Raw genomic sequence first — 27,603 nt, forward strand, 5'->3', positions numbered from 1 at the left:
GGAGGAGGAAGGAGCTGGCGAATCCTTAATGCTGTCTAAGCCTGGTGATTTTCTTCCAGATGTTTTAATATACAACTGGGTAACATCATCAGTCCTAAAAGTGGGTGGGATTTGTGGTGGTGGTGATGGAGGAGGAGGAGGAGGAGTAAGGAAGGAGCTGGCGAATCCTCAATGCTGTCTAAGCCTGGTGGTTTTCTTTCAGATGTTTTAATATACAACTGGGTAACATCATCAGTCCTAGAGGAGGGTGGCATTTGTGGAGGAGGAGGAGGAGCACATGGAGGAGGAGGAGGAGAAGGAAGGAGGTGTAGTGTGGAGTCCTTAATGCTGTCTAAGCTTGGTAGTTTCCTTGTAGACATTTCATTACCCACCTAGGTAACATTATCAGCGCTAGAAAGGAGCGGTGGCTTGCCTTTGTATATAAGGAGAGAATCAAGGATCCCAATGTATCCCTTGGATAATAAAACAGCAAGAAAGCAACCAAACTCAGTGAGCATCAAGGACCCTCAGGGTAATTGTTCTATTCTCTGTCTATAAATTACTAGGAACAGCATGAAATCTTAATTCTAAATCACAAGGATACCCTTCTTCCATCCCTGAAAATTGGTTTCGGGCTCTCCATTCTAACTCCATTTGCTTCTACTGAAAACATCAACCATGGGACCTGGAGCCCAGAAGCCACAAAGAGTTCCCAATAACGGATTCCAGAAAATGCAAAAAAAAAGAAGCAAAGGAACAGGCTCAAACATCTCTGGATCAGAGTATAGGTAGTCCTCTACTTACAATGGGTTGCATAGTGACCGTTCAAAGTTAGGACAGATCCCCTCCCCCCCTCCCAAAAAGGGACTTAGGACTTGACTTCTGTGGTCAGCCCTCCCCCGTCATCCCATGGTCACATTTTGGGCCCTTGGCAACTAGCCCGCATTTTTAGCCGTTTGCAGAACACGCAATTCTGCAGTGATTAAAAATGTAAAAAATTACATCTATCGCTCAAGGCAAACCAAGCTTTATGGAACTCGGTAGTCAATCATAAAAATAACTTTCTGGGTCTTCCTTTTTTTCTTTTAATTGAGCATTAAGTGCCAATTTCATCCACATCAGCCACAATCGTATGCTGCACAGTCCTCTGTAGATGGGTTTTTCGGCCGGTTTCGATTAGATACTGGCTAAGAATTATTCCATAATTATTAATTCCATAATGATAATTACCACTTCATATAAAGCTTAGCTAGGAGGGCTGTTTTGTTGACTTCTCCATCTGGCCCCAGCCCCAGAACTGCCTGCTATCTCTCCTTCAAACGCTAAACGCTCCTGCCTCTATTTAGTCTCTGGATCCAGGCAAGGATCAGTGCAACCAGCTGAGACACCCAGATAATAGGCCGAAGTGAAAATAATCATCAGTACAATCACAAGGACTTGTTGAACAGAATGATGCCTAATGTCTTTGAACCAGATTTTTATAGTTTTGGAAACACTGGTTTTCTTTTGTTATATCAGTAAACAAGAGATTTCTTTCTTACTTTTGCTTGGATATAATTCTAGCTCTTCCAGCCTATTGCTCAGGGCTCTATCCTTCCTTCCTTTCCTTCCATACCTATCTATTTTTCTTTCTATCTATCTATCTATCTATCTATCTATCTATCTATCTATCTATCTATCTATCATCCATACCAGTCTATCTATCATCATTATCTACCCTTTTATCATCCATCCATATCTGTCTGTCTGTCTGTCTGTCTATCTATAAATCTATCTATCTATCTATCTATCTATCTATCTATCTATCTATCTATCTATCTATCTATCTATCTATCTATCTATCTATCTATCTATCTATCTATCTATCTATCTATCTATCTATCTATCCACCCACCAACCCACCTACCCATCCATCCATCCATCCATCTATCTATCTATCTATCTATCTATCTATCTATCTATCTATCTATCTATCTATTATCTTGTTGTGCATTATTTGTGTTTAAATACACACTCTTCAATGGACTCTTGGGCCAGGTTAAAAGATCTATTTTGCATCCACTCAGAAGCAGAATATAGAGATATTCTTGCTAGTATACAACTTCCAGCCAATGGGAAACAGCTAGAGTTGGCCACCGACTTCAAGGTCATCCATTCTCCACAAGGTCATATGAGACTTTGGACTTTTCTTCTCAAACCTCCCCAAAGGAGGTGGCAGAAAATGTCCCAACCAGTATAAAAAGCTGAGTTCCCTAACTATGTAAAAAAGAGAAAGCTGTGTGGCATTACAGATCCAAAGGCCCAATGATGCTTCAGAGTGTATGGCGCCATGAGAAAACACTTGTCCACTCTTCCATAAAGTGAATGTATCTTTCCTGGAGATCATGCCCGAATGAAGTTGACTTGCAAAGCTGCAGACAGATGCTATGTGAGCTGGTGTGTGTTTGTGTCTGCCTGCCTGCCTGCCTATGTCTGTGTCAGTGGTGGGATTCAAAAAAATTTTACTACTGGTTCTGTGGGCGTGGCTTGGTGGGCATGGTGTGGCTTGGTGGGCATGGCAGGGAAAGGAAACTATAAAATCCCTATTCCCCTCCCACCCCACTAACCTGCTTTTCAGCTCCGTTCTCCTGGGCAGGGCAATGAAAGAAGACCCAGCTGATCAGCTGGGACTTGGGAGGCAGAAAATAGATGCGGATGGGGCCAATCAGAGGTAGGATTTGCCAGTTTTCCGAACGACTCAAAATTTCCACTACCAGTTCTCCAGAACTGGCTGAATACCACCTCTAGTCTGTATGTCTGTGTGTATCTTTGTAGCCCTTAGACTCTGGAGCAGCTTCCTGCCTTTGAATCCCAAAGTGCCACACAACCCACTTAAGGCTTATCTTGAGACACTAACAAAGATTAGTGACGAGATTCTGTTACTGAAGAAGTCAAATGGAAACCAGCCAACCAATTGAGCGCCCACAGCTTTCCACATGATGTCCTATGCTTATTTTCCCGGTCCATTAATGGCTAAGTACATGGTCAACAGCAATTTAAAATGTTAGCGGTACACATTATCTTTAGAGCAAGCAAACAGCAAAATTGCATTTGTGGTTTCTAGGATTCAACTGCAAAAGCAATCCATGCACAAGGAGAAAGTTAGAAGTTGCGCTCAAACAGGAGGGAACAATGGAAAAACTTTGGTTGGAAAAGAACAAAGCTTGATAGCACACAAACAAATTTCTTGGAGCCTGGGTGAAGCCAGTTTAAGCCTGTCAGGTTAAATTCTCTCTGTGCATTATTAGTATTACTTAACCTTAGAAACTGTAAATATGTGTAGACTTCAACTCCCAGAATTCCCCAGTCAGCAAATGGGAGTTGACATCCACACATCGTAAAGTTGCTAAGAAAGTTGCTTAAAGTTGCTGAGAAATATTGATCTACAATGAATATTGATGGGAGTTACAGTCCATATGTCTTAAAATTGTCAAGTCCTAAAAATATTGGTTGAAATGTATATTGTTTATCTTTATTACAGAGGCAAGATAGTTTTGGAGCCTCTACTAATGATTGGAGGGAATGAGATAGCAACTGCTGGATATCCCTCCCTCCTGTATTCCATAATTACCAGAAGCCAAGAGAAAAGTCATGCACGGATAATACATTCTCCAAGTGCCTAGACTTCCAATAAGATTCATCAGTTTTGGACTGGATGCCCAAACTGGTTGGTCAAGAATCCTAGCCAAGAATCCTGGCTTGGAGGATTCTAGAGTTACACTGGAGGCCACAAGAACCACTCGAAGAATGTTCATGGCTTCTGCTAGATCTCACCACAACAATGTAGTGTTCAACTTCAGCTGAACCCTTGGCATGACTGTGTGTCTTGAGTTTGGGAGTCTACCAGTTCTAGAGTGATCTCATCTTTGGTCTTGGGCTGGGGTGGCCCGACAGATCCAGTGTGCAATTTGGGAGTCTTCCTGGACTCAGGACAGCACAGTGAGAAGATGGCAAACATGATTAGGAGGATCTTTGAACATAGTGCATCAGTTACACCTGTTCCAAGTTTAGAAGGTTCTGCTCAGTCACTCATGTCCTAGTCACCTCCAGATTGGGTTATTATAACATGCCACTCATGTCCTAGTCACCTCCAGATTGGGTTATTATAACGTGCTCTATATGGGGCTGCCCTTGAAGAGAATCCAGAAGCTTCAACTGGTGTGGGATGCAGCAATGTAGACAGCTCTAGATGCTTCCAGAACAGTGTATGTCACATTTCTGCTCCACAAGTTGTGTTGGATGCCAGCTTGCTTCTGGATTCAATTCAAGAGCCTGGTTTTAACCCTTAAAGCTTTTCATGTCATGGGCTGGGTTATCCCCAATTACATCTGCTCATCTCATCAGGTCTGGTAGAGAAGGCATAGTTTGGATCCCATCAACTAGGAACGTATTCATGGTGGGTCTTATGAGTTGGGCCTTCTTTGTTATGGCCACCTTATGGAACATTTTCCTCCACCACAAAGTGAGATTTAGTTCCAGATATTCCAGAAGTCCTTCAAAACGTGGCTATGTCATCTGGCCTGTGGGCCTCTGGAACATAACGCATTCAGTTGGCTCCACCATTGTGGTGAATATTTACTCTTTCCTGTGTGGGATGGTTGTGTTTTTAATGGTTCTTTTTTCATATTTTTGGATATACGTTTATTGCTTCGTTTTAATGGTTGCATGCCACCGAAAGTCACTTCGTATGAAATGGATTGCCTTTTAATTTGCTCACTAACTAACTAAATAAATGTGAAGTGTTCACAGACAGAGAGAGAGAGAGAGATTGTAGGCTTGGCAGAGTCCAGTCTAATTGAATACAATAAAGCATTCGTTTGAAAAAACAAATGTTTCTAAAAGGGCAATGAGGAAAAAAGAAAAAGAAAAGGGAAGGAAAGCTATTGGCATTGCACTACTAAACAGACATGTTAGGCCTGGATAAACCTCACATACATACGCCGAGCTCTTTGTGAATAACAAAAAGACTGCTCCGAATACAGCACCGTTTATCCAAGGACAAAGTGTATTAAACTAGACCCATGACGGGAGAAGAGGATAATCCCAATTCCATCGATTTTGCTCATAAAGACTGAAAACTTGAGGAACAATTATAGAGCGGCCTACTGCTTAGTGCCATGGAGCATATTTTGTGCTGCCTGGGATTCCAAATTAAATCTGGGTTTTAAGAAAAGTCTCAGCTCAGAGAAGAGACCGCAAAACATTGCATTTACGGAAGACACCCCACCCCCTCCCAAAAAAAAAATCTGAGTTGAAATGGATCAAAGGAATGATTCAGTTCAGGCTAAACTTTAAGGTTCCCCACAAAAGTTTACATTTGCTTATTGCGCTGCAGGAGGGAAAGTAAATCCACTTATTTCTGCAAACACCACTCCACTAAATTGTAATGGGCCTCAAAGAATTGTGGGTAGTGTCCATGCAATCCTTATGCAACTAATCCAGAGTAATCGTAAAGGCATCTATTGACTAAAATGGCACCTATTTAATCCAGCTTCTGATGTTCCAAAAATGGACAATCAGATTGTTTTGACCTAAACACAACGGAGCCTCTGTAGTTGAAGCAATGATTTCTTTATTAGGAGTGCCAGCAGCCCAGGCAAAACGTTTCTCTCTCACCACAGGTTAACAAGTCTGTCCAATAGGGAGATGAATAGTTATCTGCCATATCTATTCATCTCCATTCCCTGCCTTTTATCCCCAGGGCTAGGGTGGGGCTTCGCTAGCAGCGATGGCTCATCCGTCCCGAGGATCAGCCCATAGATTTCCACTGCTCTCCTCTCCTCTGCCTTCTGCGGATCTACGTGTCAGGCACTGGACCCAGCTGTTCCGCCTCTTCCTCATCAGCCACCTCCACATCTGGGGGTTGTTGACTCTCCATCTGAGGGCTGATGGATGGCCCAGGCTCTGCCTCTGTCCTCCACAACTGATTTGGTTGCTGGAGGGTCTGGCGGACGACAGGCCACAACGCAGATATTTCTAAGCAGAGTCCAATAGAATATGAGGGCTTCTTGGACAACAAGCCTCTCTTTCTGTCTTCTCCACGACTACAAATATATTTCCATACTGCCATCATTTTTATCCTCCCCACCCAAGTCTTCCAAAGCAGTTTGAAACCCGCCTGTAACCATCTTCATGCTCCCTCTTCTAAACTCTAAGAAGCAACGGAACTTCTGGGAAAGGAAGAAGCTAGGACGGAGGCCAGACCTTCCATGGGTCTCACAGGACAAAGTGCTAAACTTTGCTGCAATGCCAAATAGTCTGCATTACCCAGCAGTTAACTCAGTTCCCAGATAATGTCATGTGATCTGATAGACTACGAGCTAATTTTGAATGAGTGGACAGATTTCAAGTGGAAGTGCCCAGAGATAGCCTGCCTTTGAACTATTCCCTCATCTCTTACAGCAGTGTTTCCCAACTATGGCTATTATAAGATGTGTGGACTTCAATGCGCAGAATTCCTCAGTCATCTTGAGTGATTCAGATCATATTAACTGAGGAATTCTGGAAGTTGAACTGCACACATCTTAAAATGGCCACATTGTCCTACAGCATTTCCCTTTGACAGTTGCCTGTCAAGCCAACAGACTCTACTATAAGTTCCCGAGCCAACAAGATGAGGTTTGCACAGCTCCACGTGCAATAAAAGAAAATCAATTGATTTCAGAGCTCCAAATAAACTTCTATCATTCAGGAGAGCCCATTTTTAACCTCATTCCAAGCTGCCTTTTTTTGGACCTGCTAAATTATCCCTTCAGAGGCTGAGCTCTCATGAAAAAAAGGACTGATAATTAATTATATGGTATTTCTTTCAACATGCTAGACTTTGGTTCTTTACTGGACCTTCCCATTACTATCGTATTTCTGGCTCCCTGACCTTTGCTGGGGTAATTGCCAAAATCACACTGCAGAACACACAAACACATACAGAGCAAGAGTGAGAAAAAGAGAGGGAGAGAAGGAGAGAGAGAGAGAGAGGGAGGCTGAGAGTGGGAGGGAGGGAAAGAAACAGAGAGAGAAAGAGAGAAATGGAAAAAGTGTGTGCATGAGAGAGAAAGAGACAAAATAAAGAGAGAGAGGCAGAGAGAGAGAAAAAGAGAAATGTGTGTGTGTGTGAGAGAGAGAGATGGAAAGAATGTGGGTATGAGAGAGAAAGAGACAAGAGAGAGGGAGAGAGAGAGAGAAAGAGGCACAGAATTCAATACATCGCAATTCTCTGAAGGCAGATCTATAGAGGAAGGAGTTGTGCTCCACGTGTCTGGGATGATACAAATCAAAAGACGAAAGGGTCATGACAAGAAAAGCACCTGACAAAATGACAGCAAGCAAACGAGAAAACCCACAGAGAAGGACCGAAAAGGTTAGCACGGGGCAGCAACGGAACGGCAAAGCACGGGGAGATCTTATATTTTAAATGCTGTGACAACATGTGAGCTCTATCAAGCATTAGCCACCGTCTTGCAAAGCAGAAATCAAAAGTGTTACATGCACCAAGCGGATGGCCGTAAAATGAGCTATGCAGCAAAAACACGGTAGCTCTCCAAGCATCACCAAGAGATGTAGAAAAAGAAAACCCGATGCATTTTACAGTCTCGACATGGTGGATATAAGTTCTGGTCGCGATCCGTGAGAAAAAAAAAAGCCGTCGATTAGCCATATCCTCGGTGACGGCCGCTCGACAGAGGATGCTTATGTCGTTGAAGGAGATACACGTAGTCCTCGACTTACGACCACAATTAAGCCCCGAATTTCTGTTGCTAAGCGAGACAGTCGTTCAGTGAGTTTTGCTCCATGTTATGCCCTTCCCTTCCACAGTGACTAACTTAGTAACATGGCTGTTAAATAAATCTGGTTTCTCCAGATTCAGAAGGTCGCAAAAATATCATGTGACCCCAGGAGCAGTGGTGGGATTCAGCCAGTTCGCACCAGTTTGGGAGAACCGGTTGTTAACTTTCTGAGCAGTTTGGTGAACTGGTTGTTGGAAGAACTCATTAGGGCAGAGAACCGGTTGTTAAATTATTTGAATCCCACCACTGCCTGGGACGCTGTGACCGTCATCAATATGAGCATTGCCAAGCATCTGAATTTGGATTACGTGGGGATGCGGCAACAGACAGCCGTGTGACACTCGGTCCTAAGCGAACGTGAAAAGGGAAGGCGTGGAAATTCTAACTTCGAACTGTCAGTCAGTGGACCGTTGTAAGTCGAGGACTACTTGCATTAGGAAGAAGACAACTTTGGAAAGTGATCGGACGACATCTCAGAGAAACGTATATGCACCATGGTTCTCTCCCAGCCAACCATAAAATGCACAGAGGGCGTGATGGATGTTAGAAGAAGAATACGAAAGAAACCAAAACCAACCTTGGAGAAATATCACATCCTTGCTGCATAAAGGCACCCAGGGAAAACCAAAGGCTGTTAAATATTCCAAATTCATTGGGCGGATCTGGTGGGTTTTGAGGGTCGCGAGGTTCTTCCTGGTTATCTTCCAAATGCCACTCGTAAGGACTGAATCGGCTGACTAGAAACAGAACTACGCTGACGCCAATGTACGCAAAGACTATACACATCCAAATTTCATAGGCCAAAGGATCCAGAAAGGAGAAAACCCCTGGTTTAGATTTCTGGGGCTTCTTGATCATGATAGATATGCCCAAGCTCATAAAAGGTTTGGAAAAATCTATGACTTCTTCTCGGACCAAGGTTATGGTCAGTGGGGCAACAGCTATATCTGCTCTCTGGAAAGACAGAACACAGACATAAAAAAGAAGAAGGAGAAGAAGAGAAAATTACAGCACAATATCTTTGTTTTAACACAACAACAGTCCTCATCTCTCTCTCTCTCTGACATGAGGTGCCTCAGCTCTTAGCACATTCTACCTCTCAGGGAAGCTGCGCTGGCTTGGTTGACCATCTGAGGTTCCTTATGCTTCCTGCTTTTGGAGGAGACCCAAGAGATTCTACATGTCTCTGACAGATTTGTAGGCACCGTGTTCTACTCTAGTGATAGACTGGCCAGACCAAGGATCTAAGAAGCAGGAGAAGTGGTGGCCATATTCCTGTCTCTGGTTATGCACTTCCCAAACGTGGCTGAGTTGGTCATTTTTTTAGAGACCAAGACTTCTGGAGGGCTGGAGGACTCCTTTGTTTCATCCAACCATGCTCACCTTGCCCCCACTGCAGAAAAATGAGGACGGGGGAGGACTTGACCTTAAAATCATCTAGAGCTGAAGATAAGCAGTTTTAGGAAGTAGAAACAGCCATGGAGACTGCATAACCTTGGAGAGATATGTAACTGAGAAAGCCAGCTCCACCAATTCCCTTTGTCATGCTGTAACAATAAATTTATTTTATTTATTTATGACATCTATATAGCCACCCATCTCATGCTTGTGACTCTCTGGGTGGTGCACACAAATTAAAAAAAAAAACACAGAGCCAAGCAACCAATATAATTTAAACACATCCGTACATATCCAAATAGCTCCCAGAGAAAATCTAGGGTGATTCTAATTCTGGCTGTGAGTGAAGTAGAAAAGAGAAACCTCTTTCTCTCACGGTTTGAGTATTAATAATATGGATTCAATTCATGTCTGCTGGCTATATGGCTTGGCTGTAGATTGTTTTATAAAGTTGTCAAGTCTATGACAGATGAGATGAAACCATGGATTGTGTACCTATTCCACTTGGTTGTTCTTGGGTGGACTTATTACACCAGAAACTGGGGTAGAATATAATCTGGATCCCAGAAGGGAGGGGCTGCATTCCAGAGCACCAGGAGACAATGAAGTTTAAATAATTTGGTTAGAGGAAGAGAGTTAAGGCAGCTGCTCCCTAGAAAATTTTCACCTCATATCTTCAATGATACAAATAGTTTGCTTTAATCTGGCAAGATTCTGTCTACAGGTAAGCAATAATAAAGGAACTTGCTTAGAAGAATCTCGGTATGTCTTTCTTGGTTTTATTTTTGAGCCCGACAGAAGCTGAGTTTCTTCAGATCTGTGAAAGGAAGCCAAAGTGCACTGCCAATGAACCGTATATTAGTCTGATCAAAATGTTTAATCTTCAAAACGTATCGTGAGCTTATTATGAAGGCATCACCTTCCTTCTTTCCAGAGAATTGCCAAATCGCATTATCTTGTCTTCTGCAGAGGGTGGGGATGAGGTTAGAAACAACTCTTGGGCAAAGAGTGTATGTGTTTTGGAATCTGAATAAAACTTCTAATGTATCCAGCTTCCATTTCAGCTCAGAAAACGGTACTAGTCCCATTGGCCAAGAAAATAAGAGATGAATATATCTGAGAAAAGAATAAGAGGGATGTTTTGATGGTGGCTCACCAAATATTATTTTGAGGATCTACACTGCTGCTTCCTTTTTCCCTTTCAAGAACCAGGAAGAAGAGTTGAGTGGTAAGTTCACTGTCTTCAATTAAAAATATCAAGAATCTCATCTGATCACTTTATAAACTGGTGTGTACTAAACATAAGATCCTATCTATCAGTAGACTCTGGACCAACAGCCCTTACTGATGCCTCAGCTCCACCACAGGTAATTAATCCAACTTTCTAGAGTAACAGCTAAGCAGGTGTGAAAATATTGGATAAGGAAGTTGAAACTATCTGGGTTTTTTATTTTATTTTACTTTTGCCAATTGGATCTCACTAATCCCTGTTTCGGACATCTTACTTGCACCACCTGGACTTTGCAAACTGTGGGCTTTCCTATTTAATGTTTTTGTTTTTAAGCAAATGGCCATGTACAAGCAAACCTCATGCACTTATGTTTTCCTTTTCTTGGCCATTCCCCAGTTCAAGAAACGTACGAAAAATCGTTAGCTTAGTTCAAAGCATCAGGTTTTCTGCTCGGTTCAGCAAAACTTGGCAAGCCCACTTATAAGCATTTGGCAATTTTCTTGTCCCCATAGAGAGAGAAAGAGAGAGATGAAGGAATGCACTCATGCTTGGACTCCAAGTAAGACATTCCAGAATCAGCCTTCTGAGTTGGACTGATCTCAAAAGAAGTCATGACAGTTTGGGCCGGAGCCAAATCACTCTATGAAACTTTGGCATTTGTACAAAAGTTTAGTTAGCGATAAACCCTTCTCCATTCACAGGATACATCTGCTGCAGATCAAAATATCTCAGACGATATCACGAGTTGGATCATAGGAGTAGCACGTGCTTAGCTGTCTTCCAAGGAAGGTTAAAAGGGAGCAGTACCAACAGGCAATTGAAGTTTTCAAAACTCGAAGATGATATTTAAATCTGGCAACTTCTAATTTTTGAGTGACATGCTCTGAAACTTGAATGAAAAGACTTGAATGCTACCATTATAGAAACAAAACTTAACTTCATTTGATCTGTTTAATTGAAAACTAGTAGCTACTATTCCACTATTAAAGCTGATGCCAGCCAGTCCATGGAACAACTCAAAAAAGTAGTGGAAGATCAGAAGTTGTGGAGAAACCTCACCCATAGAATAGCCAAGAGTTGTACATGGAATAATGGATAAAATTATCAGCAGCAGCAGCAGCTACAATTCTTTATCCAAGTATTTTGCAATTTTGCAGTTTATTTAGCAATCAGAAATTGTAAGTTGGTAGCAATTTAGAGAAGAGTCCAGAGAGACTAAGCTAAGCTCCCAGGAGGCATCTCAAGTTCTTACACCCCTTTGTGTTGTTATGACCTTTCCTTGAATGGACAACTGTAGCAAATGGAAGGAGTGCCAGTTTGAATTGAATGGGTATTAAAAATAAACAGACACAATAGAAGTCATTCTCACCTGTTGAATTCATTTGCATCAAGTTATTTCATTTACATAACTGCAGTCAATCATCTGGATGGCTTCAGATATAACAGGCTTTGGTTTGGGGAATTGCCAGCTAGGCTGGAAGGAGGGGTCAAGCAAGGGCCTAGCTTGGAGTCCCTGTGCAGCTGCAAGCGGCATAAATTTGACATCTCCCCAAATCCATGAAGTCTTATTGGGCCATGGCCAACAGTCTCAGGAGATTGTTGTAACTCTAGATTATAAATAGTAAAATGGTGCAGGGCATAAAACTCAGGTCTCAGAGAAGATCAAAGCCAGCCATATCTCCCTGTATGTTGTGTTCTTGTAGGCAACTGAATCTAGAAGGAGAAACTAAGTGAAGGTGGATGAGAAGATACAGTTCAAGAACCAAGGTGTTGCTTTTTGCCGTCCCTATGATGAGGAAATAAGGTTATCTATCATACACAGATAACTAAACCTCCCACCCTATTTTTTTATGCCTTTGAGTCAGTCTTGATTCTGGGGGACTGCCTGGATAAGTCTGCCATTTTCTAGGCAAGAATTCAGAAATGGTCTGCCTTATCTACTTCCTAGGGCTGAAAGAGAGGGACTGGTCCAAGAAGAAGCCCAGATCACTTTCATGACTAAGGTGAGACTAGAACTCACCATCTCCTGGTGGTTGGCCTAACATCACCCAACCAATGTTCATGCCCAAGATGAGACTAGAACTCACATCTCCTGGTGATTGGCCTAAAGTTCTTGAGCGGGCTCTAGAATTCACTGGCTCTTGGTTTCTAGCCTGGTGCCTTAACCACTAAAGCAGAGCGGCTCTGTAGCCTGTTGAATCTTGCTGTATCCCTAGGTGCAGTAAAATGTATGTGGTTGCAACACGGCTTTGCTAAAGGGAACACCAATGCAGCTTAAATCACACCCTTCCTGTTGGATAAAGGCAATATTAACAACAACAACCAATTAAACAAAAACTTCTCTGCTGAATTTAGCTTGCTAAGGTATCGGGTTTAGTTTAGCTTTCCTTTTACCGTGAATATTTTTTTGCATATCAAAGTAGTGCAAATTACTCACGGAAGGGGAAAAGGGAATAGAAAATCTTTTGCTTCGGTTAAAGAAAAGAAGCTCTCTATTTTATTATTAGAAGAACTGTATGACCTAACTTAACACTAAAAATAATTAAATATCCTATAAATATATCTACATTGGGCAGGCCTAAAACTAATCGTAATTTATTGCATTTATATGCTGTCTGGATCCCAGTGATTCTGGATGGTTAGGAATGACTGAGCATAGAAGATGTTAAATACTTTCAGTATTGAATACTTTCATTGAGCAACAATCTCTTCTTGTTGATCATACATATGAATAAAGATACAGAGGATGAGCTGTGCTTTGCAGTGCAAAGTCTCCTAGATAAAATGGGACTTCTTTCTTAATCAACACAGATACAAGATCTCTTAGGATATTAAATTTAGTAGCTGGAACTGTAAAGTGTACAATGGGCCAGAAGACACAGTTGTAATTGATTGATTGGAGAAGGCGGGCTCCTGAATGAGGCAATCTACGCTATGATTGGTTGCTGTGGGTGTAAAGGGATAGTTTCCCCTTTTTCCCGCCTTTTTTTCTTCCATGTGCTCTGTATGCTGTTTGATTTACCTCACAACGTTTCTGTGTTGCTTGACTATCTCATCTGCTGCAAATATACATGTTAAATATATAAATTTAATATAAAACTACAAGTTTGTGTTGGTCTCTCTGACTTCGTTTGGACAGTGCTGTGCAGTTGCCCGACACAGATCCAACAAAACCACTTCCAGGAATGCAGAAGGCCTGAAAAACATGGCGTCACCTGAATAGAACCCGGACAGGCCGTGATAGAATTTAAGGCAAAGCTCTTCAGGTGGGGAATGGCCAAGAACCTGCAATGTGATTATGGAGCATCGGAACTTTTAGGATAAGCGCTCTGTATGCTATTTGATTTACCTCACAACATTCCTGTGTTTTGACTAACTCATCTGCTGCAAAGTATGAATGTTAAATATATTGATTTACATAAAACTTCAAGTTTGTGTCAGTGTCTCCGGTTTCATTTGGGCAGCTCCTGCGCAATTCCTCGACGAGATCTGATTGCATGCCTGTTCTAAGGCACTCTGTTCTGCAGACTTTTTCGAAGGCTCTGATGATGATTGAACGACAGTCCATGCAGACACAGCTTCCTGATGTGTACACCGAAACAATCTGAATGGTGACATTCGGTACGGAGAGGAATTGCTTTTTCACACTGAGCGAGAACATTTACATCACAAAGACTCCAGGTGTTTTACAAATCCTTGCTGGGAAAGATCAAGCTCATATCACTCATCCACAATTTTAGTATGTGACGTTCTTTGAGGTTAAAAATCGGGCCAAATATTACTCGGCACATTAACCCAAAGCCTAGGATACAGCATTGACTTCTCCTCCAATTATTCTAATTTCTCAAGAGCTCAGATAAGCAAGGGAGCACACCCGTTTTTGCTTAACCTAACACCAGCATCCTTGTAATGTTAAAGCATCGCTTGTGTTCTGTATCCTGCCTTTAGAACAAGCATCTTTCATGTGAGAACCATTTTAACAATGCTAAGAATATATTTTTCATGACAGAGTTTTCTGCTTGATGCAAATACCCTATATTTTGGCACCGAAAAGGCCAGGAGGGGAACCTCAAGCTATGCTATCAAATGCATTTCTGTGGGAAGGGTTGAGCCTTCTCTTAGAAATCAAAACCAACCCAAAGATGAATAGAAACACTACAAAGCTGTGGAAAATCTGAACAAAGATTCTAAAGAAACGTTATTCTTCTGTCACTCACACTTAAACAATGCTGTTTAAGGAGAAGAAAAAATGAAGCACAATTAATAGAGAAGAACATAGGAAGTGGGAGTAAGATATGGCCTTGTCAAAATTCTACATTTCATGTTTCGGCTGCCTACCGATGGCCAATTCCATTCCTTCACCGCCAATGAAACAGTGAGATGTTAGATCACAAAATCTCCTGTTCTCACCATTAATTCTTAGAATTATAAAGGGAGCTACTACAAAAAGAATTTTCATCTCAGAGTTCCTTGAGGGCAGCCATGAAGAGGAAATGCTTGCTAGAATTCCCATTATTTCCTGGGGCAATAAATTCTGATAGGAGATTGAACTCTTCAGGGACACGATTAAATGGTTTTCAGCAAACCTGCTTGTTTCAGCCGATTGACACCATTAACTGACGAACAGTTTAATCTACAGAGCTAAGGACACCCATAAAAATATGTACCATCTCCATATTTGGACAGTCAGCATAGTTTATCTACTTGGATTTTGGTGGATATTCTTGCAGGATACATCTAAGCAGCTTTGCCAAGAAAGACAGATGGAAAGGAGATCCACTTAATGTTGGTGATATGGTCATAAAGCAAATGAGTAGCAGAATCATAAGGACTTACCCCATAGACCAGCTCACCCACCATGCCATTCCACATTTTAGTCTCAGGGTCCTTTGCTCCATACTTCCCATCAGGAACAATGGACAGGACGTATTTAATCCCGACATGTTTTGCAATTTCATAAGCAAGGTCAACACAATAGCCTTCGTATTTTTCATTCCCTTCCTTCTGGTCAGGAGACTGCTTGCGCATCACGTAGGGCGCTTCCTGGAAAAGGACAGAAGGAGAAAAAAAGTTAGAAGGGAGAGGTGGATTCCTTCAAATGCATAAACATTAGAATGAATGGGGAGAAATCCCAACCAAAGAAGTGGGAAGAACCCAGAACTAAGAAGAAATTTCCCATCAGCGAGAACAGGGAATCAGTGGAATAGCTTGCCTCCTGAAATTATGGGTGTTCTATCACTAGAAGTCAGCTTTGGAAGCCATATTGAGACCAGGTGCTTCCACACTGCTACTTCTTGAGCCTGGGAAAATGGGAGTGGGGAATATCTTGGAGTGTATGTGGTTAGACATAATAGCATTCTTCTTCTAAGTCAAGGTCATGTTATTTCTACACCTGGGTGAGGGGACATCTGAAGTTGGGACGGATGGTGATTGGGGCATGTGATGCCATGAGGGGTGCAGGGGGTGGGTTTGTAATTTTTACTTATTGCAAGGAAACACAGAACTTTCAGATTCGGGATTCCCCAGATGTGCCAGTTTACTATCCAAATAAAGCAAAACTTTTGAGAAGATCTCTATCTCTGAATTATTTGTTGGAGTGGAGGTTTTCTGGAACGCTGACACAGAGGTTTTCATGAAGAGGTAGGACAGCCATTTTGTATGGAATGGCATAAGGTGTTTGAGCAGGGGGTTGAATTAGAAGAGCTCCAAGGTCCCTTTCAACCCTATGATTTTAATAGCAATAGCACTTAGACTTATCAACCACTTCATACATCTTTACAGCCCTCTCTAAGCAGTTTACAGAGTCAGCGTATTGCCCCCAACAATCTGGGTCCTCATTTTACCGACCTTGGAAGGATGGAAGGCTGAGTCAACCTTGAGCCTGGTGACATTCAAACTGCCAAATTGCAGGCAGCCAGCAGTCAGCAGAAGTAGCCTGCAGTACTGCATTCTAACCACTATGCCACCACGGCTCATTTTAAGTTATAAGTTCAAACATTAAGGAAAACCTGATCTGCCTGTCAGTTCAGAAAGTAGGCAGTACCATCCAAGTCTGGGGAAATCAAGTGCTGAGCAACCAATCCATATCATCATTCAGAAAACTACATAGATCTTGTGTCCAGGAAGACATCAGGAGCTGAATGTGACCCAAAGGTATCAAGATTAGAAAACCATGGCTAAAGGGAAAGGACAACTTACAAGGATGGTAGTCACTACAATAGTTCTGTTCTCAACTGAGGATGTATCATTGGAAACAGTAGGATCGATTGCAGGCACAAATCGCTCATATTCATTCCAGTAACCAGCCTATAGTTGAAGAGAGCATTGACAAGTTAAGATGGTGAATTTGTGTTATTTATAGGTAGATAGGTACATAGATAGATAGGTAGATAGATAGATAGATAGATAGATAGATAGATAGATAGATAGATAGATAGATAGATAGATAGATAGATAGATAGATAGAGATGGATGGATGGATGGATGGATTGAAGGATAGATAGATAGATAGATAGATAGATAGATAGATAGATAGATAGATAGATAGATAGATAGATAGATAGATGATAGCTAGATGATAGATAAATAGATAGATAGATAGATAGATAGATAGATAGATAGATAGATAATTAGATAAGATAGATGATAAATAGATAGATGATAGATTAGATAGATGATAGTGAGATGATACATAATTAGACAGATAGATAGATAGATAGATAGATAGATAGATAGATAGATAGATAGATAGATAGATAGATAGATAGATAGTGGGGTGATAGATGATACATAGATAATTAGATAGATAAATAGATGATAGATATATGATAGATAGATAAATAGAGACAGAGACAGAGACAGAGAGACAGAGAGAAAGAGACAGAGAGAGGACAGAGAAAGACAGAGAGAGAGAGAGAAAACTGTGGCTTACCTTCCGTGGCCCGCCAGGTCTCATTTCATACACATCAATCGTATAATTGGTTCTACGTCCGTAGGTGTCAAACTGAATATTTCCAGTCATTCCTTGAACCTGAACCTTGACAATGATAAAGTTGCAACATAACAAGATACAGAAAGCTGCAAAGAAGTTGACATCCGTGCCTTGACCAATATGCAAGAACCACAGTCATCTTCAGCAATTCCATCAAAATCAAACAGTGGGTGGGTTCATCCTTAATGCTCATGTCACCAAAGGAATGCAAAAGACAGAAGGGTGACCTATCCACTTGCAGCTAATTCTGCCAACTCTTATCTGATTTCCCTCCTCCCCCTAAGGGGGGTGGCTGTTTTTCTCAGCTGTGGGGGGGACATTTATGAAAGCCCTTAACAAGGAAATATGCCGGATGTCTTCATTAATATCTTTACACGACTAAAATAGTTTTCTTCTCTACTCCCTTTTGTTTCTACAGTGCCTGCTAAAGCGCATTTTGATTTTTCAGTGCCTCCTCTGCAGTGCAGTTTATTTTCTGCATTTCTTTTTGTTCCCGTGTTATATATTTATTAATGCTATTTTATCATTTCCATTGCCTTCTGGTTGGAATTTGTGGGGGGAGGGGTGGAGGGGAGGAGAAATAAACATTTTTAGAAATTTTAAATGGTGCGAGTAACTTTGCAAAATATACAAAAAACATTGCATATTAGATAGATGGGTTAATCTAAAATTAATAATTAAGATGAATAAATGCAAAAATGAAAGTGCCTGACAAGAAAAATATAGGTTGTCTACCCTCCAAATAAGATGATGCAGTGCAGGATCCAATTTGAGTTGTTTGTTGGGACCAAAGGTTTATTCTTCCAAGCCTTCAGGAACCCATAATCAAGAACAATTCTCTCTCTCTTTAGAATGTATGCAACGGGTTGTTCTACATGTTGTATTTATGTGGTGCCTGGTTGTGTGTAGAACATCCCTATATGCACAGTTTGGAGAGAGAGAAGTTCCTGAAGATGAGCTCCAGCATAAGCCCAGAAGCTTGGAAGAATAAATCTTTGGCCCCCCATGATTGACTCAGATTGGATCCTGCAACATTATCCTGCACATGTACTGTACTTTTGCCTTCATTCATAAGATGATGTAGCGTAATCGTATGTGAGAAAGACTTTGGGAGAAGAGATAATGTCTAGAGAACAGTCAGATAAGACAGGGGTCTCCAACCTTGGTAACTTTAAGCCTGGAGGACTTCAACTCCCACAATTCCCCAGCCAGCAAAGCTGGCTGGGGAATTGTGGGAGTTGAAGTCCTCCAGGCTTAAAGTTGCCAAGGTTGAAGACCCCTGAGATAAGAGACAGCAAAGCCCAGAGCTGTATAGTGGGCAGAGCAAGAGGCTCAGAAGGGATTATAGTCTAAATTCTCAGGCTATAAAGGTGATGGTGGGAGAATTGAAATTTCAGTCTTGCAAGATTCTGATAATGTAGCTTTACAATAAGGTAGAGAGGGTTTAGCAGGTTATGTTCCTTGTCTGGTCTACCAGGTAAGTCTGGCATCATTCCTGCCAGTCCTTGAGTACAATTCTCACTGCCAGGACCTTTGCAATCCAATCACTTGGGGAGAGTTTATTCTGAATTTCCTACCCTCCCATTATGCAGCTGTGGGTTATGCTGTCCCTTATCTGAGCTTTCCTGTCTTCCTTCCTTTCCAAGGCCTTTCCCACTTACCAATACAGAGAAGCTGCCGTAACTTTAAAATCCTTACCATCTTCAATGCTCTCTCGATATCAATCCCTTGGCTCCAAGGCACGGCTGGGTTTGCTAAACAATCTCCAGCACTTCCTCTCCGGGATACATCGACCCGTTGCCTTCGGAGGTACCGGAACGCTTCCGCTATGATAAGGATCGCATCGTGGGTCAACGCAGATGTATACTAAAAGAGATGTAAAAGAGACAAGTAAGTGAACTTCATCCTGTAAGTGCTCCAAGTCTTTTTTTCCCCCTTCCTCCTTAAATAACATTGAGTAATAGAGCCATGGTGGTGCAGTGGTTTGAAGGCAGTATTGCAGGCTAACTCTGCTCACCGTCAGGAGTTTGAACCTAACTGTTCAAGTTTGACTCAGCCTTCCATCCTTCCAAGGTCAGTAAAACGAGGAGCCAGTGTGTTGGGGTCATGAGGCTGTCCCTGTAAACCACTTAGAGAGGGCTGTAAAGCACTGTGAAGCGCTATATAAGTCTATTGCTAATATCACAATGCCCGTGTCAGTCCTATAAGGTAGACCAGACTAAGAAACAAACATCACATGAGTCAGGACAATTCTCATTGAATCAGAATCTTGCAAGTCTGAAGGGGCTTCCATTCTTGCCTTTCTTGGTCTTTGTGGGAACTAGGGAAAGGCATGTCCAAGACATTTCTCAAACAACAGCCCTTCTTATCGGGCAATTGTCTGGGTAACACGTCTCCCTCCTGGCCTTTAAGAATAATCCCTGTGCCCTCTACAGCTGTTTAATTTTATTTTTTTGTAATTAAAAAATAATTCAGAAGACTCTTAAGACCTTGTGTGCAATCTGTCCTTTTTTCAGCTTTTAGCAAAAGGGTGCGGCTGCTTTAAGAGTCGCAGTTGCTTTAATGAGACATCTTAGCAAAATATCCAGCTGTTTTAACCCATACTAGAGAGGGGTTTTTGCTTGCCATCTTGAAGCTTGAGAAGTGCTCCTTGTGAATCATTTTTTAAGTGTGCACAGTAAGAAATTACATAATAATAACCTCTTCGCATTCCCAGAAATGTTAAGTATCATTCTGAAATTAGACTATGGCTGAAAAAAAAGGAAAGACGGAATGGGAAATAATTGTCGTGTCTTTTTTTTGCTTCTCATCTCCGCTACTTCAAAGCTGTGACACGAGTGTGCCAGAAGACAGATTAACCTTTGAGATGGATAACAATATAAAATTCTATTTTTAAAAAATAGGATTACTGACAAGAAGCCCTAACAGGCCACAAAAACAGTTACGAAGTGCCAGGGGATGCAAGAACTGATAAAGATAAGATGCATCTTTCAATGTTATCTAAATTTACCCTCCAAAAGGAGGATTTTTTGTGGGGAGGGGGTTTACATCATTCTTCAGAAGCTTTAACATTTCTTTAGATTATGGGGAGCTCTGTCACAATAACGTTCACCAAATGTTAACACAGGCAATAATGTATGACACCATTTCGTCTCTTGGTGGATCATGGGGACAAATTGATGTAGCATCTTCCTTTTGCTAAAAAAAAAAATGAATTAACCAACCTAGTTTGTCTGATGTTGAAACCCGAACAACTCTGAAGTATATCTCGCTGGGCTACATTTTGTATGAAGTGATATACGCAGTTAGCAATCAATCCGTTTTGCTTTTGTTTTTAGCCTAAAATATCCTCACGGTATAATTCCACTGTTTTTTGTTTTTTTCACATGGCTCAAAATTACAGTTCTCATCGACTATATAAATCTGATAAACCTTCCCACTCGCAGGGAGGTAAAAATCTATAATTTTTTTTTTCATTTTTCTTTTTCCAAAAAAAACCAATTCATCAGAGAAAAAGATAGGAAGCCTTGTGAAATTAGAGATTTGTCTCTTTTTCTGAACAAATAGTATTTTGGGGGTCAGCATTCTTTAGATACACACTGGAATGCTGCATCCAGATTGGGCTGCCACGATGTAAAAAAAGATGTTGAGACTCTAGAAAGAGTGCAGAGAAGAACAACGAAGATGATTAGGGGACTGGAGGTTAAAACATAGGAAGAATGGTTGATGGAATTAGGTATGTCTAGTTTAATGAAAAGAAGGACCAGGGGTGACATGATAGCAGTGTTACAATGTCTAAAGGGTTGCCCCAAAGAAGGAGTCAATCTATTCTCCAAAGCACCTGAAGACAGGACAAGAAGCAATAGATAAAAACTAATCAAGGAGACAAGCAACCTGGAATTCAGAAGATATTTCTTGACAGAACAATGAATCAGTGGAACTCCTTGCCTCCAGAAGTTATGAATGCTCCAACACTGGAAGTTTTTAAGAAGGGATTGGACATCCATTTGTCTGAAATGGCAGAGTTTCTGCCTCAACAGGGAGTTGGACTAGAAGACCTCCAAGGTCCCTTCCAACTCTGTTATTCTGTTAAAGGAAATCAACCCTTAATTTTCAAGAATTACCGTATTTATCGGCGTATAACACGCACTTTTTCCCCCTGAAAATAGGGGGCAAATGATGTATGCGTGTTATACGCCGATGTCCCGTTCCCAATAGTGCCTAGCGGCGGCGCAGCGTCGTGACGCTGCGCCCGCCGCATATTAAAGGGAATGCGTGTTATACGCCTGTGCGTGTTATACGCCGATAAATACGGTACGTGTAGTCCTTGACTTACAACAGATCCCTTAGCAATCGTTGGAATGTTACAATGGACCTCCCAAAACTTACAATCTGCTTCCAATGTTCTGATGGCCAGGCCCATGCGTAGACAGACAGACAGACAGATAGACACACACACACACACACACACACACACACACACACACACAGAGAGAGAGTTATGTGACCACATTTCAGACACCTGGCACTTAGCCCATCTTTTAAGAAGATTTTTGGTCAGAAAAGATGCTTCCCGATGCCTTCTGCTGTTGACCAACACAAGTTGTCCTCTTCTTACCAGTCCCACCAAGAGATTGAGCTACAGATTGCCTGTCTGCTTAACCCAGGTTCAGAGGTGGTATTCAGCCGGTTCTGACCAGTTCTGGAGAACCGGTAGCGGAAATTTTGAGTAGTTTGGAGAACCGGCAAATGCCACCTTTGACTGGCCCCGCCCCCATCTATTCTCTGCCTCCCGAGTCCCAGCTGATCGGCTGGGTCTTCTTTTGTTGTCCTGCACAGGAGAATGGAGCTGGAAGGCAGGTTAGCGGGGTGGGGAGGGAATGGGGATTTTGCAGTAACCTTCTCTCACGCCCTGAAGATCATCACCTGTCACAGAGTTTGCCATAACATGCATGAGAGATGAAATGTCTACATTTCGCTGGCCAAGGTTTTGCAAAGAATTTCAACTATTGTTCTCCAATAGCCGTCCAATTAAGCATTGTATCAACCAGCAGTTGTCTTTCTACAACTCTCCCCCCTCCCCAATTTTCCAATCAGGCTGCCTCAATTATCAGAAACCATCGTGCCATCCCTTCCACATCACACCGAAAGACAAATCTAATTTTCTACTTTATTCATATGTTGCTAACAAATGCATGAACATACAAAGCTGGTGAGGGAACTAGAGAGTTGATGAAATATTGAATAAATTAAAACACCCAGGCTCTCATTGCTAACCAATTTTATTTCCTCATCAAATTTACTTCTTCTTCTTTCTTTTTTTTTTTTGCTCTGAGGGGTGAGGCTGTCACTTTAATGAATACTTATTCGTGTCAGCACGATGTTTATGAAGCACTAAGAAATATATTTAATAGAAAATTGATAAAAAAGAAATAAGCAAGGAAACAGAGACTTCTGTCCACATACCAGAACAAAAACAAACGGAGCAGTATTCAAAACACACCATCCCCAGTTAAGCAGCTGATAAAATGTAAGAATTGCTCACTCGGTCTGGTCTAATGCATGTTGGATTTTATGCATCGCTGCCTTTTCAGGTTACCACTGTTACGAAGCTGCCTGCTGGCGTCCCAGCATGACAGATGTGGCCAGAGGGAAGATGCCATGCTGTTCTTCCTTCTTGTTGAGAAGAATAATTTGGATTTGTCTCATCTATTTGGCCTCCCTGATATTTGCATTATTTGGTTTTGTTTTTACATTGAAGAGGAAAGGTCAAACATCCATGTCTGTGGAGATCCTCAGTCATCCATGGTTGGCCCATAAGTGCTTTTTCCAAGGGCAACTGGACTTCTTTCGTTTTTCCTTGAAGATGTTTCACTCTTCATCCAGGAAGTTTCTTCGGTTCTGAACCGAGGAAGCTTTTTGAATGAGAAGAGAAACGTCTTCCAGGAAAAACAAAGGAAGTCCAGTTGCCCTTGGAAAAAGCAACTTTGGGTCACCATCCGTGCATGGATGGAGGGAGGGAGGGAGGAAGGGAAGGAGAGAGAGATTTATACCATGTCTTCCTACTTTGGTGAATCATATCAGTTCCTCAAAACCTCATAAAGCAGTTCAAAATCAGTCCACAGTTAGTTGTCTTCCTTTCTGTTGCTTTGGAAGGGAATTCCCAAAGCAATGCTATCGGTCCACCAACCTCATCCCATTTTCTTTCAGCTGACCCACAAAGGATGCACCTTGCAAGGTATCACTGGAGTAACTCACGGAATAGCAAAAAAAATCCTGCCCCCTTCCTCCATTCCACATAAAAGGGAAAATAAACTAAATAGCTGAACGTGCAGCTATTTATATTTAGCTGAGCATACTGAATCGAACAGCTAGGAAGAAAGTAGAATAGATCGATTATCTAACCTGAATCAGATCACCTTATTATCTGCATCAGCCATTCCAACTTGTCCCCTCCAGATTATTGCATTTTACTTCTGGCCAACTGTAAATCAGAGGTGTCCAAGCTTAGCAACTTTAAGACCTGTGGATGTCAACTCCATGCTGACTGGGGAATTCTGGGAGTCAAAGTCCATAGGACTTTAAGTTGCCAAGATTGGACATCCCTGCTGTGGATGGATATTAGGAGAGTTGAGTTTCAACATCTCTGAGCAGCACCAATTTGAAGAAATTAATCTGCAGGGAGTGCAGGTAGTGCAGATATCGAGGTAGAGCACAGAAAACACCAAGATTGGACTGGTGACTTTCAGCATTCAAAATACATCTGATTCACCACATCACAACAGGTTTCGGTTGAATCAAGTCACTGCAGTTTGTAAACCAAAATTGAAGACTTATCAGAGGACTAGCTCAATACCCCTGCTTCGCTACGAAACTATGTGGTCGGGCTTAGTTTTTGGGGAGGAAAATAAGGGGGGGGAAATCCTGCCTCTGCCTACCAGCATCCATTGGTATTCATCTGGCTAGCATCCTGTCAGTGTGTGAGAGAGTTGAGGGCTGTTTGGAAAGTGAAAGAGTATTGCTGTGTGAGCAAGAAGAAGACAGCAAGGAGCCTGGGTGTAGCTTAACTCAACTGTTCTGTACTAAAGCTGCTTGGTGCTGTTTAACTAAAACCGAAACTGAAACTCCTCTGCTTGTGTTTTGCATTTGGAACAGATTTCTTTTCAAGTGGGGAGGGGGAATAGAACTCCTTAGCATCAGAGCATGTTAATAATAATATAGGAAATACTAATGCTCTGAGGGTCATTTCAAAAAATTATTTCTTAGTGAGCACCTAGAAGTCAAGAGGATCATAAGCATCAAATTTCAAGTTTGTAGGCTTTACGGTTCTGGAGATTTTGTGATGATGCGTGAGTGGTCTTTCGCTTTTATTTATATATATATATGTTTTCATGGGTATTTATATGTATGGTATTTAGGTTTCTTCAGGTATTTTCCCACGTCTTAATATTTGTGCTTTTATTATAGCGACATTTCGGCAGAATCTCATCTGCCATCCTCAGGCTTGTGTATTGGTTCTTTTTAATCTTGTGTGTCAGGCTTAGCAGCAATATATGCATATATATGTTATCTCTGTCTCTATGTCTATGTCTATGTCTATCTATCTATCTATCTATCTATCTATCTATCTATCTATCTATCTATCATCTATCTATCTATTTATCTATCTATCTATCTATCTATAGAACTAGAGATGGGGAGTATTGTCTTCAACTAAAAGTAGATTATTTGTTCAAAGCAAATAACAGTTTACCACTCAAGCCAGAGCATCCATAGCTGAGCTAATATCAAAGAGGATCCAACAAATCTATGCCTTCTGTAAATGATGGCCCTTCCCTTCCCACCCCACCTTCTTTCCAATTATCTGCAAACTTACCTTTAATGGAGAATTTTTGGCTTCAGGAAATTCCCTTTCATCAAGTCTCACCCAACGCTGCATAAATTGTTGGACCAAGGGGTTGTCATTATTAATGATCTGAAATCCGGTAATGTTGGCCCCAGCCTGGACCACTCTGTCCACCGAGATGTCCGTAAAACCCTTGAAAGAGAATGGACACATTTGAGGGGTTGATATCATTTGAGTAGCATTCAAACACACAGTCCCTGATCTTGGAAAAGAAAAAAAAATGACTCGTTGATGACTCTCACTCTGTCAAGAATCTTGGTGTACTCATATCAAACCACCTAAGCGCCAGAGCTCACTGTAATAGCATTACAAAAAAGACATTAAGAGTTGTAAATCTAACCTTACGAAGCTTCTCCTCCAGAAATATTGAATTGCTAACTAGGGCATACAAAACCTTTGCTAGACCAATGCTCGAATACAGCTCATCTGTCTGGAATCTGCACTGTATATTGGACATTAATACAATTGAGTGAGTCCAGAAGTATTTCATGAGAAGAGTACTACACTCCTCTGCTCACAACAGAATACCCTACATCATCAGGCTTGAAATTTGGGGCTTGGATAATTTTGAACTATGCCGCCTACAGTTGGACTTAAGCGTAGTACACAAAATTATCTGCTACAATGTCGTACCAGTCAATAACTACTTCAGCTCCAACCGCAACAATACAAGAGCACACAACAGGTACAAACTCAATGCAAACTGCTCCAAACTCGATTGCAGAAAGTACAACTTCAGCAACAGAGTGGTCAATGCCTGGAATGCACTAACTACCTGACTCTGTTGTTACATCCTCTAACCCCCACTCCTTTAACCTCAAACTATCCACTATTGACCTCACCCCATTCCTAAGAGGACTGTAAGGGGTGTGCATATGTGCACAATCGTGCCTACCATCCTTGTCTTATTGTCCCTATTTATTCGTACCCATTTCCCTTATTCTTATCCATGTTTATACTTACTCCTATTATCTTGTAAGTGATTGATAAATCAAATAAATAAAAATAAAAATAAATAAAACACAGCTTTAAATAGGCGGTTAATTTGCTGAGTCCAGTTGGTGGGTTCCCATTCTGATGAACCATATGTTAAGGAGGTTAAAAAAGATTAAAAAAGGGTTTTAACAAACCGTTTCCATTTCGCAGCCAAGTGAACTACTATTTATGAGTGTGCCCATGTCCACAGAGCTGGTATATACTTACACCTATCACAGATACATATTTTGGCATGTACATGACCCAGACATTTTGGAGTCATTCTTGACTCCTGGGCAACTACTTGCTATCTTCTTGGCAAGATTTCAGAAGCTGTTTGCCATTGCCTGCTTCCTAGGGCTGAGAGAGAGGGACAGGCCCAAAGTCATCTATTTAGTTTTGTGCCTAAGGCAGAACTAGAACTCATAGTCTTCCAGTTTCTAGCCTGATGCCTTAGCCCATGAGCTGTCAAACTCATGGCCCACAGGCTGGATGCATCATGCGCTGGCCATTCTCACACCCGGTTTAGCGAAGGGGGAAAACGTTACGATACCTCACGTGATGCTGCTGTGATGATGCAAGTTTGATACCCCTGCCTTAATCAATGCACTAAAACAGTTCTCAGAAGCATATTTAAATTCTAAAACTGCACAGACCCACAAAGTTTGTTAGGGTTTGGCACACACTTACACATAGAATATAACAAGGAAGGCCTTTGAAAGTGCACTTAAGTGCATCGGAATGAAAATGACAATAAAAAAAAATAGACATCAGTTTCAAGCTTTTAAATAAGATGCCCATTATTATCACTTCTCTTCACAATAAGCTTTCAGCTATATGGCCAAAATTGGAGACGTGAATTGTTAAATAGCCTAGCAACTTGACTAGATGGAATTATGGATTAACACTGACTTTTTAATCACAAAGTATAAAGTAACTAAGCTTTGTGCTGTATTTCCCAAGAGTCAGTTTTGTATTATGGAAAAAGAGATTTGGATTATCAAACTGAATGATTTGAGAGCAAATACAAATGATACAGTTTGGTTTAAATGATTAAAATAAGAAAACCCCTTCAATGTATTTATTATGTATGATGGAGATTGGTGCATTGCCTGGTTTAGAAGCCATGAACTGAAAAATCGTTTCTTACCGTGTACTTTGGATACATTCTTATAAGAACTTCAGAATCTCGGTTTAAATGTTAAAGCTGCTTGTCATGTGCTAAATCTTCACATTTTCCTTTCTGGATTTAATTTTCAATCCTGATGATTAAAGCCCCCAATGATTCAGTTTAAAATCA

The 27,603-nt window shown here is 41.4% G+C and overlaps 1 protein-coding gene across 10 annotated transcripts in view; it reads right to left on the reverse strand.

Annotated features, from left to right (window-relative positions):
• Window positions 1-27,603, reverse strand: part of GRIA3 (glutamate ionotropic receptor AMPA type subunit 3) — a 138,359-nt gene that overhangs the window by 47,990 nt on the left and 62,766 nt on the right. For all 10 annotated transcript variants that reach the window (XR_015745068.1, XM_087941092.1, XM_087941093.1 and 7 more), the window contains exons 6-11: window positions 25,299-25,460; window positions 19,121-19,288; window positions 17,363-17,467; window positions 16,630-16,737; window positions 15,268-15,474; window positions 8,380-8,756 (exon numbers count right to left, since the gene is read on the reverse strand). Coding sequence is in view for 9 of the 10 variants with exons in the window: in XM_087941092.1 (XP_087797218.1) it covers window positions 8,380-8,756; window positions 15,268-15,474; window positions 16,630-16,737; window positions 17,363-17,467; window positions 19,121-19,288; window positions 25,299-25,460 (1,127 nt within the window). In the remaining variant the exon portion in view is untranslated. The remainder of the gene's footprint in view (window positions 1-8,379; window positions 8,757-15,267; window positions 15,475-16,629; window positions 16,738-17,362; window positions 17,468-19,120; window positions 19,289-25,298; window positions 25,461-27,603) is intronic.

This window comes from Pseudonaja textilis, chromosome 12, assembly GCF_049901715.1.
Source record: "Pseudonaja textilis isolate UNSWEBS1 chromosome 12, rPseTex1.2, whole genome shotgun sequence".
NCBI classification, from domain to species: Eukaryota; Metazoa; Chordata; class Lepidosauria; order Squamata; family Elapidae; genus Pseudonaja; species Pseudonaja textilis.